General features: G+C 43.7%; 1 protein-coding gene across 2 annotated transcripts in view; it reads right to left on the bottom strand.

Annotated features, from left to right (window-relative positions):
- RAP1GAP2 (RAP1 GTPase activating protein 2) overlaps positions 1 to 19,209 on the bottom strand; it is a 911,161-nt gene that overhangs the window by 40,348 nt on the left and 851,604 nt on the right. For both annotated transcript variants that reach the window (XM_088449471.1, XM_088449472.1), the window contains 2 exons: positions 16,496 to 16,567; positions 4,858 to 5,079 (listed from right to left, as the gene is read on the bottom strand). In XM_088449471.1, the coding sequence (XP_088305597.1) occupies positions 4,858 to 5,079; positions 16,496 to 16,567 (294 nt within the window). The remainder of the gene's footprint in view (positions 1 to 4,857; positions 5,080 to 16,495; positions 16,568 to 19,209) is intronic.

The following is a 19,209-nucleotide window of genomic DNA, read 5'->3' as shown; positions in this document are numbered from 1 at the left end:
TAGAAAAAATGCTTTATTCTCCAAATAAAGCAAGTTTTAAATACATCAGTTCAGTTAACACAATCTGAGAATAGCACTAGACTACCAGTGTGAATTAGGTCAATGGAATCTCCTTTAACTTATATAGTGATGTGAAAAACAAGCCCTTTTGTCAGTGGAAACACGTGTTTTCTCCAGAAAAAGGGATTTTCACTCTTTGATAAATCCACCCGTTTGTTCTATAACTGAACTAAAACACTTCTAAAGGATGGGTCACTGCTTAAGGGGCCAGTGTTATGTTCTTTTCCCCAGGGTAAAATTTGCCTCCCAGCCCTTGGTCTTGATCCACTTCTCTGAGCAAAAGGGATCGCAAGTGGAAAATACATGCAACTTTATATATGGTTTAAAGTTTTTGCCATGTCCAATATGTAAATTTAGGAGCAAGATACTTTATGTTGAGAAAATGCACTCACGCATACATCCTTCAGTGCGTTATGTATCACATGGAGCATAGTAAAAGAGGAAACACTTGGGACATGGGAAAAACGATACAGTGCTTAACGTCTGTAGTTAAGTATTTACTTAGTGCAACTGCCTGCCAAAACAATACTTATCATGCATAGTAATAACATGTCAATGTTCACTTTACTAGTTCTTACCATGTTACTGATTGCAGTTTTGCCATCTCTAGAACAGAAAATGTCTAAATGTTTTTATATGTTACTCTACTCAAGTAAATGTAATATTGTTCCTGTCTCGTATCTAGGACCATTAGGGCTGTCCTACTGTAAAACAGTGAAGTAAATATATTAATCCTATATTTTATTTACTTACATTATGCAGAATATTTAATAAAGTGTTCTTGCAGAAAATTCTCCCAAAAATGATTTATTTATTTATTTATTTATTATTTTGACAGCCGTTTATTGGAGGAGGTAATGATAAATCATGCTTGTCTACTCTCAAGGAATGCCCGGGAGACTCACAAATATTGGAAGAGTTCTCCAGACACTGGAAGAGTAGGTGGTCTCCTTCCCACTTCATAGTGAAATGGACTGGGAAAAGTAAAAAGTCAGCAAGTATGTAAGAAATAGTCCCAAAACCTATGCCGAAATTTCAGAGAATAGTGACAACAAGGAACATTAGGTTTTGGGGCATTTATCTCATTGTTGATAAAAAGGTCACTTATTACACTGTTGGTATTCACAGTTAAACTAGAAAAGTATCTCCAAAAATATAATAAACACCAAATCATTTAGGTTAATAATATTTTTAAACATTCCAAATGTTTCTTTTTCTATATACAGTATTATACAGTGGTCGAAGTGCGAAATTTGAAGTAGGGGTATGGAGGCACTCACAAAAAAATGGGCGTGGCCACATGTCACAAGGGGTGTGGCCTCACATCATAAGGGGAGTGGCCACTCAAAATGGGGGTGTTAGCCTCCATCTATAACCATTTTCAACCTATCACTCCCTCCCCTCTCCTTGTAACCTTGTGCATCAACTTCTTCTCTCATGCTGAAACCATGACTTTTTGACGGGTTTAGCTGCGCATCCAGTGCTTATGGGCGCTTCAAAAGTAATGGGTGCCCGAACAATTGAATTGCTCAGACAGGTGCCTGTTACTTTAAACGCCACCCAGAAAAATTTAATTTCCCCCAATAGGCTTTGCATGAAAAAAAAATGCACACATTGGCACCGATAGGATAATTTAGAAATACATAGGTCCCCACAGGAAAAAAAATAAAACACATGGGGGCATATTCAATTACAGTCAGGTGCATAAATATTGGGACATTGACAGAATTCTCATATTTTGGCCTCTATTCACCACCACAATGGCTATGAAATGAAACAAACAAGATGTGGTTTAACTGCAGACTTTCAGATTTAATCTGAGGGTAATTACATCCAAATCAGGTGAACGGTGTAGGAATTACAACGGTTTCTATATGTGCCTCCCACTTTTTAAGGGGCCAAAAGTAATGGGACTATCAACTTAAAAGGTATTTCATGGACAGGTGTGGGCTATTCCCTCGTTATTTCATTATCAATTAAGCAGGTAAAAGGTCTGGAGTTGATTCTAGGTGTGACATTTGCATTTGGAATCAGTTACTGTCAACTCTCAATATGAGATCCAAAGAGCTGTCACTATCAGTGAAGCAAGCCATCATTAGTCTGAAAAATCAAAACAAACCCATCAGAGAGATAGCAAAAACATTATGTGTGGCCAAATCAACTGTTTGGAACATTCTTAAAAAGAAAGAATGCACCGGAGAGCTCAGCAACACCAAAAGACCCGGAAGACCACGGAAAACAACTGTGGTGGATGACAGAAGAATTATTTCCCTGGTGAAAAAAAATCCCATCACAACAGTTGGCCAAATCAAGAACACTCTCCAGGAGGTAGGTGTATATGTGTCAAAGTCAACAATCAAGAGAATACTTCACAAGAGTGAATATAGAGGGTCCACCACAAGATGTAAACCATTGGTGAGCCACAAAAACAGGAAGACCAGATTAGAGTTTGCCAAACAACATCTAAAAAAGCCATTACAGTTCTGGAACAACATCCTATGGACAGATGAGACAAAGATCAACTTGTACTAGAGTGATGGGAAGAGAAGAGTATGGAGAAGGAAAGGAACTGCTCATGATCCAAAACATACCACCTCATCAGTGAAGCATAGTGGTGGTAGTGTCATGGCATGGGCATGTATGGCTGCCAATGGAACTGGTTCCCTTGTATTGATTGATGATGTGACTGCTGACAAAAGCAGCAGAATGAATTCTGAAGTGTTTCGGGCAATATTATATGCCCTTATTCAGTCAAATGCTTCAGAACTCATCACAGTACACATGGACAATGACCCGAAGCATACTGCAAAAGCAACCAAAGAGTTTTTTAAGGCTAAAAAGTGGAATGTTATGCAATGGCCAAGTCAATCCCTTGACCTGAATCCAATTGAGTATGCATTTTACTTGATGAAGACAAAACTGAAGGGAAAATGCCCCAAGAACAAGCAGGAACTGAAGACATTTGCAGTAGAGGCCTGGCAGAGCATCACCAGGGATGAAACCCAGCGTCTGGTGATGTCTATGCGTTCCAGACTTCAGGCTGTAATTGCCTGCAAAAGATTTGCAACAAAGTATTAAAAAGTGAAAGTTAGATTTAGAATTGTTTAGTTTGTCCCATTACTTTTGGCCCCTTAAAAAGTGGGAGGCACATATAGAAACCGTTGTAATTCCTACACCGTTCACCTGATTTGGATGTAATTACCCTCAAATTAAATCTGAAAGTCTGCAGTTAAAGCACATCTTGTTTGTTTCATTTCAAAGCCATTGTGGTGGTGAATAGAGGCCAAAATATGAAAATTCTGTCAATGTCCCAATATTTCTGCACCTGACTGTATTATAATACTTTCTGTTTGCTTTATAACCATGGCAACCTCACAGCTCTGTAAACCAAACTTTCTGTTACAATATTTTCGGAGCTTGACTGTAGGAACATTCGCCATCTTAAGACGGGTTTGCTCCCGCTCCTTCCCTATCGGTAGGAGTCCCGGGTTGCGAAGAGGGATCCTTTCGGATTCCTCCGCCCGGACGGGACGCCTGTGTAGCCCCGACAAATAACATAATGAATATGCCACTATATGAGGATGCATAGGAAAACATTTAACAATTATCCACAACAGGGAAACCAATGACTTAACTAAAAATATATTAATGATTAACCATATAAATCCCCCTGACAATAGCTGTGTTTCTGCAGTATGCAAAGGATAAAAACAGTGCAGCAGGAAGCGGTTTGTGCCTTGCATACACTGTTTATACACAATACATAAAAGTGCAATTGAACTGAATGCTTTTCAGGTTGTTTTGTCTCTGAGCAGGATTATAAATGCAGCTGACAGCACTTACATTTATAGGATGCCTGGAATATTGCTCCTTTCACACAATGGTCTACTATATTTTAAAGGGTTCAGTATATTAGGTCGACAGCCATGATCTAGACATTATTAATGTCCACATGAGAATGCCGACGCAGTGATGACGACATTGAACACGTCAGCATGTCAATGTCGATATGGGCAGAATGCGGACACTGTGTTTTTTAAGTAAATGTATCTCTAACCCTAATGCTAACCCTAACAATAACACTTACGCTTACCCTAATGGTAATGTCGACATTTTGACAAAGTCAGCATTTAATTTCAGGGTCGTAACAGGGCTCAACAGCGCCCTGTGCTGTCCCCTGTGCGCAAGACGTCATGACATCGCGCATTAGAGAACATGGCCACCAGCACCCAGAAGTGCAGCAGTGAACAGAGCGTCTTCAAGAGGCTCCTGATAGCTGTACACATGGCAGGCTGCCTGTCTGTAGCGTCCACTGCCGCAGCTATACTGGCTAGCAGGGTGCTGTTCCAGGCACCCTGCTAGCCAGAAGCAAGGGCCGTGTGGCAGTGACGGTGGCACCCACATAGCCCTGCACTCTGTGCGGTGGCACCAGTCGCACCTCCCTAGTTACGGCCCTGTTTCATAAGTCTACATTCTATTCATGTCAACATTTTCAGGGGTCGACTGATGTCAGCATCGTAACTGTCAACATTTTGAATCATGACATTGTCAATTTCGACATTTTGACTTCCTGCCGAACAGCCTAGAAAGTATACCCTACTACAGGAAGGCAAGACTGTGTAGTCTTCAGTAGCCATATGATGAGATTATTGCAATATATGGAATGAAAATACATGTCGATGTATGTCAGGGGAACAGGAACTCTGAGACAATGGATAAACCACCTGCAGTTAAGCTGGAAAGCTGACCACTTCCAAAGAGCTGGGTTCAGTTCTAAGGTAACTCCCCTAAACTTACTTTAAAGGACTCTAGGAATCCTCCATGAGCTCCATTCTCAAGCCTGTCTTCATCTGGGCCCAGGCCAAGCATAGCTTGCGTGTGCACATGAAGGTCATCATGAAGATTGTCCAAGAGAGCAGCCCTTGTCCGGTCCTCAAGCTTTGCAAACTTGTCAGACTTGCAGCAAGCATGTTCAGCATTGATGAGTTTGGTCAGTAAAAATTCACAGAACTCTGCATTCTAGAAAGAAAATAGCAAAGTGACATGAACAGCCTATTAAGCTTAATGCAGAAATGTCTGCAAATAGCACACTTATCGATGATATAGATTAACAAGCTGGCTTTCTATAAGAAAAATACAAATTGGTATTCCAAAATCATGGGATGTCATTGAGATTTGGCCACATAATTACATAGTACACAACATTATAGATTATAAGCTATAATTTGCACCAAAATTTCAATGGTCATTACTATTTTCTAATTATATTCAGCTGCACATGAATAAACAAAAAGTAATATACAACAGTTTAATGTTCTACTATAGATAAAATCCCTTCAACCGTAAGTAAAGTCACATTTGACATACAGTATATCAAAGGTTGTGTATTACTGAGCAGAATAATATCCATTAACTACCGTAAATAACATAATTGTTTATGCTCTCTCTATCTCTTGTCTGCAGCAGGTTGCAACGTGCTTCTCTAGCAGAGCATATATATAATCATAAGCATTCTTGCTGTAGACTGGTTCTGCAGAAGTGCGCTCTGTGGGATGGTGGATTCATACACATGGGCAGGGCTAATGGTGGCAGGGCCGTAACTAGGAGTGTGGGAGAGGTGCCGCCGGAAATAGAGCAGGACCCTGTGGGAGACACCATCGCATTTGGCTTGCAGGGTGCCTGGAATAGCACCCTGCAGCCACTAGTGCTACTGCAGAGCCACCTGGAGAGTCTAAGGAACGCTTTGAGCATGCACCCTGCAGCCAGCGGCGAAGCTGATGGCCCTGCCTCTAGGCATGACATCATGATATCACATGTTTAGGGGTTGGGGCCGGCACAGGGCGGCATAAAGCCCTATTAAGCAGATTAATATACCATCTTCAAGTTCCGCTTTCTTTTTGGCATTTTGAGCAGTTGCTATGTCACACTGTATCTGTAAACTCCTATATTATGGAATAAATTGTAAAGTACATAAACAGAGTTGTAACTACAATGGTCAATCCATTCTGCTGTGTTATGTGATTGGATAAGTACTGTGATTACCGCCGTGCGTAACGAAAATCACAGAGGGAATTCCACCTAGGACAAATTCTGCTCCCAAAATGTGTGTCATTTTGCGGCCTAATGTGGCTGAGGGCAAATGCTCTGCAGGACAGTTTTGGAAATTAGGCCATTCTTATTATCATGTTTTAAGTTAACTGTTTTCAACAGACACAGAATACAACAGTGCAATTTTGCACTGTGCAAATCAACATGGGATAAGCACTTTTTTCAACATTGCAGTAGTGTGCATGCATCTATCATAGGGAAAAAGATTGCAGCATTTTGATTGATAGTAATTATATCAATATACATTTATGATGAATAATCAAAGCAAATTTCAATTGAAAGGGGGAAACGGAAGAAAATGGATTTAAAGTGGATATAATGAAACGAGGTAAGGGTATTGTTGTGATTTTAGAAACCCCAACACATTAATTTTGAGATTCTGAGATTGAGGTCGAAGGTACCAGTTTAACGATATGCATTATAAGGAGGTGGAGAGCCAGTTCTGTTCTTCACTATACTGTAGGTCTAAGGGGTTTAGGGCCTGATTCAGAGCTGAACGCTCTGACCAGAGCGCTCGCTCTGAATCAGGGCCCTCCTACCTTTTTTTGGAGCGTCCTCATGGACGCTCGCATAGCTGTGGGTTACCACCCACAGCTATAGCGAGCGTCCATGATGATGGTCGCGATGGTCTTGACCATCGTGACCATCGGGCTTGCGACGGAGACCCTGCGGTACGGTCTCACTGCCGCAAGCCCTGGAGTGATTTTGGCTCTATCAGAGCCAAAATCACTCCCACTGACATCACTAGTGATGTCAGTGGGGCCGGCTTGAGACGGTAGGCGTTCCCATGGGAATGCCTCCGTCTGGCAGGCACGCCCCCGGTACGCCCACCAAAGGGGGCGTGCTGTCAATCAACATTGACAGCACGCCCCCTTTGGTGCGAGACCCAGAGCGATGGAGAGCCCGTCGCTCGCCGGGTATCGCGCATGCGCACGACGGAGCTCCCTCCGTCGTGCGCATGCGCAGTGGGGGAACATCGACCCGCTTGCGAGCGTACTGCCGCTCACGAGCGGGTCTGAATGACCCCCTTAGATCTGAATGAAAAGATTGGAACAGCCAATGAGTCACTTTTTGCATATGCTTGCGCAACTTTGAACACAATTTTTAAGTGATGAAACTAGGGGAGGGTCTACTTGTTTCCAGTGGGCAGCTTTAGCTGATTTGGTCTTTCCTTTAAGCTTAGTTTGTGCAACTTACACATACTGTATGTACAATAGACAATTTTGCATAACGTGGTCTCATAGGTGCCTACAGTACTCTCCCAGAACTTCCTGAATTTTGGGGAAGTTCTCTCAGATCCAGGAGCGTATTCAACCCTCCTGGATCCCACCCATTACTTGCGTGAACATGGGCGGAGGCATGATGACATGATTTGCCATCATCATGGCCCAGCAACATAGTGCAGCAAAATGTGGCATTATATCATGGGGCGGGGCCGAAGATGACCCCTCTTAGATCACCGGGAGGAGAAGTAGGCAAGTGGTTCTCATCTATGTTTTACTTTCACCCACTCACACTGCAAGCTTAAAGCAGAGGTAATGCAGATGTTGTTGTCTGCGGTGAAAAAAAGAGGTTCCATAACAAGTCATATCAGTATTAAGGCCTACTACATGTTATGAAACTTTTAAGTGTCTCAGATACAGTTTTGGACTTAATAAAACAATGTGAGAAAGGAATACTGCAATACAGAGAACATCAGACGGGCACAGCGTTATGAAGTAATAAAGTGTGAATAATAAAGGACACATTTGGTATTCAGATTTCCAAGCATCTCTTTCATCTCACCAAGGCCAGCAGGGACTCAGAGGGATTGTAGCTGACATGCTGACTCATTTATGACAGCTAAGGGAAAATCATGACTAATATTTTGACTGCAAAAAGCTGCCACTCATTTTCTTTCCAACTTATGGTCTGCTCCCTGCTGAGTACCCAGAAATGGGCTGAGAGGATAAATTTGTTAATTTTACTGAGTCATGCCCTGCTGGGCTTTCTGAGTCACTCGGTACCTGCAGGGAGCCTATGACAGGTGTCGCCGCTGGAAAGCATTACACAAATTGATGTACTTCTAGTTAGGAAACGAACACAGCACACCTCACTTGCAGCACAAGGTTCAAATGTATGGTAAGAGCTGATCAGTTTACTCCCTGGGCTGTCTCACACACATTTGTTTTATGTTTTATTGCAGGAAACCTTATCCTTTAAGCAAGAGTTGTTAACATGTATTTATTAATCTCAAATTTATGTTCTGATCAAGAACAAAATATATAATAGAAAACAAACAGATGTAAAACATATACATGTACATTTTTACGAGTATGGTTAGAATGGATGTAATGATGGACATCTAGACCACCCAGAGATGCAGTTGCTACAGGCAGAGAGGTGGTACTTGGTTAGAAGGAAGCCAATCATATGACCTGGCTCAGATTGGGAACTTAAAGTTGACCTGAAAAATAACTTATGAAAGTGGCCTCATATAGTCAGGAACAAATCAACTGTAGGCAAAGCCAACGCAAAAGTAGGTGGGGCAAAAATACATTTTTCTTAGCAGTGCAATAGATAAATCATGTTGCCTTTGCCTACCTGTACCAATACATTACAGAGAGGCTCCTAGTGATCTATATACAATACAGCAAGCATCCTTGTGACCAATATACAATACAGAGAGCATCCCTGTACCCACATTACAATACAGAGAGCATTTTAGGGACTAGTGGTCACCGATATAAAATTCAGAACATCCTAGTTATTGCATTACAATGCAGAAAGTATTATAGGTACCGTCATTCAATAAACAGAGAATTCTAATGATCATCATACAATATAGAAAGCATCATAGTGACCGCCATACAGTACAGAAATCATCCTAATGATGATAATACAATACCGTCAGCAACTCGTGTATTCAAGTTATCACCATATAATACAAAGAGCATCCAAGAGACAGCCATGCAATACAGGGGACATGCCAGTGATGACCACACAATACAGAGAGAATCTTTTGATCGCTGTACAATCCAAATGCTCTTTGTTTCTGCTTCAATTGCATGTCATCTCCTCCTTTATCCTTCACATACAATGTATCTGTCTGCAGGTTCACCATTCATGCCATGGAAGCAGAGAGCCATCTTCCTCCTACTTACACCTCTTATTCCTTCCTTTCATTCTTCACAAGCATCCTCCTCCATCTTCTTTTCCCTTTTTCATCCTTCTCTATTCCACAGACCTGCCCAGCAGTGACAGCTATCAGCAGGCTGCGCTGCCTCTGCTTGTCACAATATCACGATTGCATCACTGCCTGCTCAGGCTACACCCCCTTCCAAAAGAGGGCAGGGCTGGCCGGTACAAATCAGATACCTCCAGAGTCCGGACAGGCGAAAATAAATGGGGTTGATGCCAGCCCCTACCTCAGCCCCATCTCCCACACCACAACTCTCCACTCATGACCCTAGCTTAGCGTTAGGGGTTAGATACTAAGGGGTGAGGGCTGGTTTAGGCACTAGGGGGGGGAGGGTTAGGGTAGGGATAGGGGAAGGGTTAGAATACTGACTGACAAGTGTCAGTATTCTAACCATGTTTGGCGGTGTCAGGATTCTGACTGCCGGGATCCCGAGCGCTGGCATCCCGTACCCATCCCTGTTAGGTAAGCACTGCATGTAGGAGCAACAAACTCTTACAGACCCACTACTTGCAAAATATGTCTTTCAGGAGTATACATTGCAAATATGTTTGGATGAGGAAAAAGGACAAAGACTATTTATTGTAACCAGCACTGTAAACAACCAGTTTTAAACCTTCAATTACCCTTTTTTAAATCAATTGGGCTTTTCATCCATTTATTCGCTTATAGGATGTATTTTATCACAATGTTTTATGCATACCAATCTGAATAGTTGACTTTGATGGAATCCACTGTTATATGCAACGTTATTTCTCAAGCAACTGTTTTATTTAATTTATTTGACAGAATATGCATCTGATCAATGTCTGTTTAGGAAACTTACAATGTTAAGGGAATATAACAACTGTTCCAGTCTTTTAGTAGCATTTTGTGTTCAGCTGTTTGTCTGCCTTTACCATATGTGCTCTAAGGGCCTTACTCGAGTGCACGCGAGTGCGCTGCTGATGGCAGAATCCAGATTACCGCAGATTCCTGACCTTGCATGCCAGCCAGCTTGCATGATCTGTGGCTTACTCAGCTGCAGTCGCTGTGCAGGGATTGCAGATGCAGCAGGAGGTGTTAGACACCTCCTGTTGCATTTGCATTTTAGCAAATATGGAGTTGCAAAGCTGCTTGTGTGCAGCTTTGCAATTCCGATGCTCTCTGTATGTTGACTTGACTACAATTGCATACAGTACTTTTAACCTGCCTCACACCTATTGCCATAAAACCCTCCCCAGCACAGAATTTGCACCCTTAGGGATATCTCAGTAGCATATCTTTGCACTGGGCATGTCTACAAATACTTGCTATCCCATTCGCAAATGATGGCAAGTTTTTAAAAAAGCTTTGTTCAGATGCATACTGTAGGGTGAATGTACTGTAGAACCTTACTGTGTTATCTTTGTTTGCTGCGGCATGGATAAACTTCACTATACTGAGAAACATACAGCAACAAGGCATTGAACCTGGACTGAGAATGCCGTGATGGGACATCCTAGAATGCTGTGCAGATCCCCCTGACTCCTCAGTGGCTGGATTATTCAACTGAAATCTTGCAAAAATGTATAATTCAAAAAGAAATCTAGCAAAACCTGTAACCCCAAAGTAAGTATGACAATCTTCATAGTCCAAATGAAAATCTTGTAAATTTTGTAGTCCAAAGGGAAATTTTGCAAACGTTGTGATCACAAAAGGAATATTTTGCACATTTTGTAACCTAAAAGGAAATCTTGCAACATTTGTAATCCAAAGGGAAGCACTGCAGATTTTGTAAAACAGAGGTCAATCTTCAAAGGTTTGTAATCCGAAGAGAAATTTTACAAACCAAGCAATCCAGAGGGAATTCTCTAATTCAAATAATCCAGAGGGAATTCTCATATATACAGTAATCCAAAGAGAGATCTTGAAAACTTTGCAAACCAAAAAGGAAAATCTTGGAAGTTTTACAATCTCAGGAGGAAAGTAGCGGTAGGCTCCTGCTCCTGGATAGATTTATCAAAAATCTACAATAGCCACTAATCAAGAAAATGTCCTGTATAATTGTCAAAGTGTATTAACATGTTGTGCACTGGTGGGGAGTGGGGAGAATCTAGTATTGGTGGGAGAAGGGGGGCACTATTAGTATCATTAAAACAACTTTTAATTATCATAGCACAAATCATAGACCAACAAATATATATACAGTGGCAGTTTTTACCCAGGGGCTACTGGGCTGCAGCCCCCCCCAGTAAAATTTGCCACCCACAGGGACTGCCTAGCAGTGACTTCCTATTGGAAGCGCCAATCACAGCTGGACAGGTGTTTTCTCCCCCTGGGACTGCCATTCCTGACTACAATTAGCGGAGAGAGTACCTCCCATGGGTAGCCACTCCCCTGCTATTATGGCAGCCCTGAAGGGCTTCTTGGGGATGCTGCAGATGCAGTGCCTAGAGGCAGAGTTCTGTGCACTTGTGTTTTTTTTTCTCTTTTTCCCTGCTAGACTTTTTTGCACATGTGCAATGCATACCAGGTCCCTGGCCGAAGCTGACCGCAAATGCCTCCCAATTACCTGAACTGCCGCACAGACAGACAGCCCCCCTCCTGGTAGGAGCAGCCACTGTATTATATATATATTATATATATATATATATACACACACATATACAAAGCACACCACCATCTACCTGAATGTTAACATTATGTCCATTAAGTGGTAATTTTGGTGATAACGAACGAAGGGGTAAACTTGCAAATGTACCATTTTTAGACCCACTGCTTCATACAATCTCTTTTTAAAACTGCATCCAACACCTGTTGTCGGACTTTACCTCCAGTCAGTCTTCTGAAACAAAGGACTCCATTTATCAAATAGTCTGGAAAAATTGTATTTTCTATCACCACTCATCACAACAATTTTAAAACAAATATTTTTCGGCATTAGTGATAAACAAAAAAATAGCATGGGCAGCATAGTGACTCTCAGCCCTCCAATCATAATAGCCAGCAGCAGTAAGCAGAAAGGTTTTGCACCATCAGTCTGTAGGGATCTAAGGCTGGAGCCTGGTTTTAGGCTTCTAGGTGCAGATTCATGCATAATCTATATAATAAGCGAGAGAGCGTTTCTGTCTGTCCTGTATGCACAGCCGGAGTTTTGGACCTACTGTAGCTCCACAAAATTTGTAGTTTGACCAGAATTAAGTTTTTGTCTAGGTGTAGTTTGACCAGAATTAGGTTTTTGCCTAGGTTTGAACTTCGTCAGGGCCACACACTGTCACACAATCCCTAAAAATGGGGACACCCTTAAATTACACATGTTCCACGGCTGGCTCAAGTGGAAATTGGCAGTCTGCCAGAATAATGTGTGAAAACTACAAAAGTATAATTTTAACCTCAATTAACATGAACTTACATTTGACTCATGCAAGTTCATGTTAAATCCAGAGTTAAGGCCCCCATACACGGTGCAATTGCACCGTGCAAGGCAATAGGGGATCCTTCGTCCGACATATTGGGCAGTCCGCACACATGGTGCGATTGGGTGACCGACCACCTGATATGCCGGCTCCCCCGTCTAACCCGCATAGCAATCCATGGGATCGCACATCGCATCCCCTAATCTCATGGTCCTGCAGACATATCAGGGGGTGCGATGTACGACCCTGCGGGAGTGCGCTCGGCCCGATATCAGGGCCATACATGGTGCGATATAGCATGCAAATCACACCAATCAGTCGGATCGCCTGCTAAATCGCCCCGTGTATGGGGGCCTTTAGTCATTTTTAAAGTGACCACATATATTAGTCAGCCCTGGTTGTTTGCATGCAAGGGCGTAACTAGAACTTTGGGGGCCACATAGCAAGATCTTAAAAGGGCCCCACCCAGAGTTAAAAAACACATACATTTGCCCCCACACTGAGCCCATTCAGGTTATGCCACACAGTAGAATCCCTTATACACATTATGCTACACAGTATTAGTGCCGCTTATACATTATGCCACACAGTAATGCCTCTTACACTACACAGTAATGCCCCTTACACATTATACCACACAGTAATGCTCTTTACAGATTAATGCATATAGTAGTGTGCCATATGACACTTTGGGCCTGATTCAGAGATGAACGCAACTGCAAATCGCACGCAGATTGAGCGATTGTTTGCCATTGCCCATGCATATGCAGTGCGCGTGTGCGAAGACAGCAGTGCAATCGCCATGCGTTCATGCAGACCACGGAGGCCCATTGCAGATTGATTGACAGGAAGTGACCGTTTGGGGGCGTTGATAGGGAGTGGTTAGCGAAATGCAGGCGTGCCTGGCCGTTTGAACGCGGTTACGTGGGCGTGCATAAATTAGCCACTACAACTGCATACGCAGCTCTGCGTGGCAGAAGAGGTCCCTGGCCTGTGGCAGGTCAGACCTGCCACAAGGGTAAAATGGCCGCCGATGAACTTCGATGTTACCGATGTTTACGCAGGTATGCGTAGTCGCACACAGGTGAGAAGGCTGTAGTAGACATCTTTATGCTCGGGTGATCTTTGCTAACATTAGCATATTTTTGCAACTGCATTGTGTACGGAAACGCAGTTGCGATCGCATTAGCGTCCATCTCTGAATCAGGCCCTTTATTCCACACAATACTAGTGCCCCTTACACATTATGCCACACAGTAATGCCCCTTATAACACTAAGCCACACAGAATTGCCCATTACACATTATGCCCCCACCCAGAAACTCATCTTCCCGTGTCCCTCCTGCAGCCTCTCCCCCTGTTGTCATCAGCAGCCAGCAGGTGTGAATTTGTGGCCGGGCTGCCAGCTAATTACAGTAACGGAAGGCAGCAGCAGACATGGACAGACAGCGCCAGCGCAATTTGAATCTGGCGCCGGGCATGAGCCAATCAGAGCTTGCAGACCACCAGCCAATCAGGAGCTGCCACTGCTGATTGGCTGCCCGTCTGCAAGCTCTGATTTCCACGCGACCATTGGCGCTGTCTCTCCATGTCAGCCTGCCGGCGCACCAGCTGTAATCAGACTGGACCGGCCCACCTTATGTGCGTGATTGGGTGCAGGGGGAGCGGCAGGCCACAGAGGCAGCTCGGGCACCATAGCAGCCACATCCCCTGCACCCACGGTAGTTACACCACTGTTTGCATGCATCTTAGCAATCAGTGGGGTTCTTTTCAGGATCAATGGAATGGGGTTATAGATGAGGACAATGTAAACAAATAAATGCTGCAGAGCTGTACTTCAGGATCCAGTCTTCAACCTGGGCAACGCCGGGTATCTCAGCTAGTATGGAATATATAGGGTAATCCCTAAAAAGTGGTGTGGCATACCCAAGCTAAAAAAAAAAAATAACCAATAGTCACAATTGCAACACTTAAATACTGTTTATTGTCAGTGCATCCGGAAAGTATTCACAATGCTTTATTTTTTCCACATTTTGTTATGTTAAAGCCTTATTCTAAAATGGAATAAATTAATTTTTGTCCCCAAAATTCTACACACAATACCCCATAATGACAAATTGTAAAAAAAATTTTTGCGTTTTTTGCAAATTTTATAAAAAAAAAAACCTAAGAAGTCACACGTACATAAGTTTTCACAGCCTTTGCTCAATACTTTGTTGATGCACCTTTGACAGCAATTACAGCCTCAAGTCTTTTTGAATATGATGCCACAAGCTTGGCACACCTATCTTTAGGCAGTTTCGCCCATTCCTCTTTGCAGCACCTCTCAAGCTCCATCAGGTTGGATGGGAAGAGTCAGTGCACAGCCATTTTCAGATCTCTCCAGAGATGTTCAATTGGATTCAAGTCTGGGCTCTGGCTGGGCCACTCAAGGACATTCACAGAGTTGTCCGGAAGCCACTCCTTTGATATCTTAGCTGTGTGTTTAGGGTCGTTGTCCTGCTGAAAGATGAACCGTCGCCCCAGTCTGAGGTCAAGAGCGCTCTTCAGCAAGTTTTCATCCAGGATGTCTCTGTTCATTGCTGCATTCATCTTTCCCTCTATCCTGACTAGTCTCCCAGTTCCTGCCGCTGAAAAACATCCCCACAGCATGATGCTGCCACCACCACCATCACTGTAGGGATGGTATTGGCCTGGTGATGAGTGTTGCCTGGTTTCCTCCAAACATAACGCCTGGCATTCACGCCAAAGAGTTCAATCTTTGTCCCTCATGGTCTGAGAGTCCTTCAGGTGCATTTTGGCAAACTCCAGGTGGGCTGCCATGTGCTTTTTACTAAGGAGTGGCTTCCGTCTGGACACTCTACCATACAAGCCTGATTGGTGGATTGCTGCAGAGATGGTTGTCCTTCTGAAAGGTTCTCCTCTCTCCACAGAAGAATGCTGTAGCTCTGACATAGTGACCATCGGGTTCTTGGTCACCACCCTGACTAGGGCCCTTCTCCCTCCGATTGCTCAGTTTAGACGGCCGGCCAACTCTAGGAAGGGTCGTGCTGTTTCCGAACTTCTTCCTTTTACGGATGATGGAGGCCACTGTGCTCATTGGGACCTTCAAACCAGCAGATATTTTTCTGTACCCTTCCCCAGATTTGTGCCTCGAAACGATCCTGTCTTGGAGGTCTACAGACAATTCCTTGGACTTCATGCTTGGTTTTTTGCTCTGACATGCACTGTCAAGTGTGGGACCTTATATGGACAGGTGTAAGCCTTTCAAAATCATGTCCAAACAACTGAATTTACCACAGATGGCCTCCAATTAAGCTGTAGGAACATCTCAAGGATGATCAGTGGAAACAGGATGCACCTGAGCTCAATTTTGAGCTTCATGGCAAAGGCTGTGAATACTTATGTACATGTGATTTCTTAGTGTTTGTTTTTAAATTAAATTTGCAAAAATCTCAAAAAAACTTTTTACACGTTGACATTATGGGCTATTGTGTGTAAAATTTTGAGGACAAAAATGAATTTATTCTATTTTGGAATAAGGCTGTAACATAACAAAATGTGGAAAAAGTGAAGCGTTGTGAATACTTTCCGGATGCACTGTATAAGGAGATTTTGGATTACGTAGCTTGCATATCTGGTCTTGAATGTTTTTGTACACAAAGGAAATTGTTAATCACAATAAAAATAACGTAGACCTTGAATGTTGAATGCCGTCTTCTGTATGTCTGATTGCGCAGCACCTATAATTTTACATTTGGAACCTACTTACTTTTTGAAACACTGGAGGATTTGGAAGAGGAGGCCCAAAGGATGGCACATCTTCTCGTGCAGTCACAGAGACCTTAATAAAAACAGGAATAAAAAATCAGATGCTGTGAAATAAAATACCACATTAGTGTCCTAGGTCCTTCGCAGATATGAGACAATACTGAAAACAGAACACCATGGCTGTAGTTTATCTGTACAGCATGCAGGAGGCTACAACTAGGCCTAACTAAGGACCACAAATATCTTAGTGCTGAGAACCAGGCTCACACCCCTTTCACAGGATTTTGTGACACATCTCCCGCTCAGACACAAGGCAGACATGACTGGAGGATCAGAGGTAAGTATACTGATCTTATTTTATATCTCTTATATGATTAATCCTACATAGCTCCCACTGAAACCACAAAAAAACATAGGTTGGGCTTAGTTATTATTTAAATCTTGAGCTCTAGAAATGCTACAAAGATTACAAAAAATCAATTGCGGTCTCTGCTACAGCATGTAAGGCAATTCTCTCTCCTATCTTAACATTGTTTAGAAAAACGAGTATACTTATTTATCATGGACTGTATGGAGGTAAGACTACAAAAAGAGACACAAATTGAATTTGTGATTATGGTATGGGGAAGTTTCATAACTATTCTCCTCAAACATGTTACAATTAAGAGTTGTTTTTTAGAGATGTTTTCATAGGGTGGAAGAAGAACTGGAATTATAAACAGAATATACATAAAATATGAGATATGGTAAGAACTTACCTTTGTTATCTCTATTTCTACGAAGTCCATAGGGTTCCACAGGATTCCTTGGGGTATAGGTGATGACATCAGGCATCGGGCACCATAGAGTTAAGTTTTCAGCCTCCCAGGATGCACTAGGGTCCCCCTCCTATACCCCGCCCTCGAGCCAAGGCATCTCAGTTACGTACCAAGCCATAGGCCGGAGGAGGAGAAGGAAGAGAGAGAAAAAAGATCTGGACACACACAAAAATCACATTCTCACCAGAGGGAGACGGAAAAGCCGGTGACCAGAGCAAAGCCCATCTGCAGCACAGGTGCGACAGGGCGGGAGTCCTGTGGAACCCTATGGACTTCGTAGAAATAGATATAACAAAGGTAAGTTCTTACCATCTCTCATATTTTCTACATCAGGGTCCATAGGGTATCCACAGGATACCTTGGGGATGTCCCAAAGCAGTATCCTTCAAGGGTGGGGACGCTCCTGTGCTGAAAGGAGAATCCGCCGCCCGAAGGAAGCATCCTGAGAGGCAAAGGTGTCAAACGCGTAATACCTCACAGAGGTATGGACAGAGGACCACGTGGCAGCCTTGCAGATCTGGATGGCAGAGGCACCACGTCGAGCTGCCCACGAAGGACCCACAGAACTAGTGGAATGAGCCCTCACAGAGGATGGAACCAGAAGGCCCTCATGAAGATAAGCTTCTGAAATTGCCATCCGAATCCAACCTGCCAAAGTTTGCTTTGAAGCAGGCCAACCCTTTTTACGGAAGCCATAGAGGACAAACAAGGCGTCCGACTTCCGAAACGAGGAAGTGCTGTCAACATAAATTCTTAAGGCCCGCACAACTTCCAAAGTGTCCTCACCCACTGACAGGTCGGGTGAGTTAAAAGCCGGCACAACGATTTCCTCGTTGATATGGAAACGTGAAACAACTTTGGGAAGAAAATCAGGACGAGTGCGCAGCACTGCCCTGTTCCCATGAAAAATCAGATACAGGATAGAGCCCTAAGTTAGAAACACGTCTGGCCGAAGCGATGGCCAGAAGGAAAATTGTTTTAGCTGTCAGCCATTTAAGGTCCACTGAGCCCAGTGGTTCAAACGGCGGTCCCTGGAGAGCCCTCAGGACCACAGCTAAATCCCAAGGCGCCACCGGTGGAACAAATGACGGCTGAATTCGAAGAAGTCCTTGCATAAAGGTGCGCACATCAGGGATTGTAGCAATCCTACGATGGAACCAGACGGACAGGGCAGACACCTGCACCTTCAGAGAAGCAAGATGCCCATGGTCTAGTCACGCCTGTAGGAAAGCCAACACTCTAGACAGACGGAACTACCGAGGTGCATAACCTCTCGGCCGACACCACTGGAAGAACGTATGCCACACACGATGGTATATTCTTGCAGAAGAAGGCTTCCGAGTTCTTAGCATAGTTCGTACTACAGAGCTGGAAAACCCCCTGGACCTTAACATGGCCGTCTCAACAGCCACGCCATCAAAGACAGCCGAGTCAGGTCCGGGTGAAGACAAGGACCCTGAGACAGTAGGTCCGGTCGCAGCGGCAACCGCAGAGGACTGTCCACGGACAGACCCTGAAGGTCTGAGAACCAGTGCCTCCTGGGCCAAGTGGGAGCTATCAACAGGAGCATTCCTCCTTCCTGTTTGAATTTCTGGATTACCCGAGGAAGAAGGGAAAACGGAGGAAATAGATAAGCAAACCGAAACGTCCACTGGACGGACAGAGCATCCACCAGAGACGCCTTTTTGTCTCTTGAGCGAGACCCGTACACCGGCAACTTGTTGTTGTGCCGAGACGCCATGAGGTCGATCTCTGGAAGACACCACCTGTCCACCAGAAGTTGAAAGATGTCCTGGTGCAGGGACCACTCCCCCGGATGAACGTCCTGGCGACTGAGAAAGTCCGCCTCCCAGTTGAGAACTCCCGGGATGAATACTGCTGATATGGCCGGGAGATT

Source organism: Taudactylus pleione, unplaced genomic scaffold, assembly GCF_031769625.1.
Source record: "Taudactylus pleione unplaced genomic scaffold, aTauple2 ptg000485l, whole genome shotgun sequence".
NCBI lineage: Eukaryota > Metazoa > Chordata > Amphibia > Anura > Myobatrachidae > Taudactylus > Taudactylus pleione.
The sequence above is the reverse complement of the archived record's forward strand: the minus strand, read 5'-3'. Positions and strand labels throughout refer to the sequence as shown.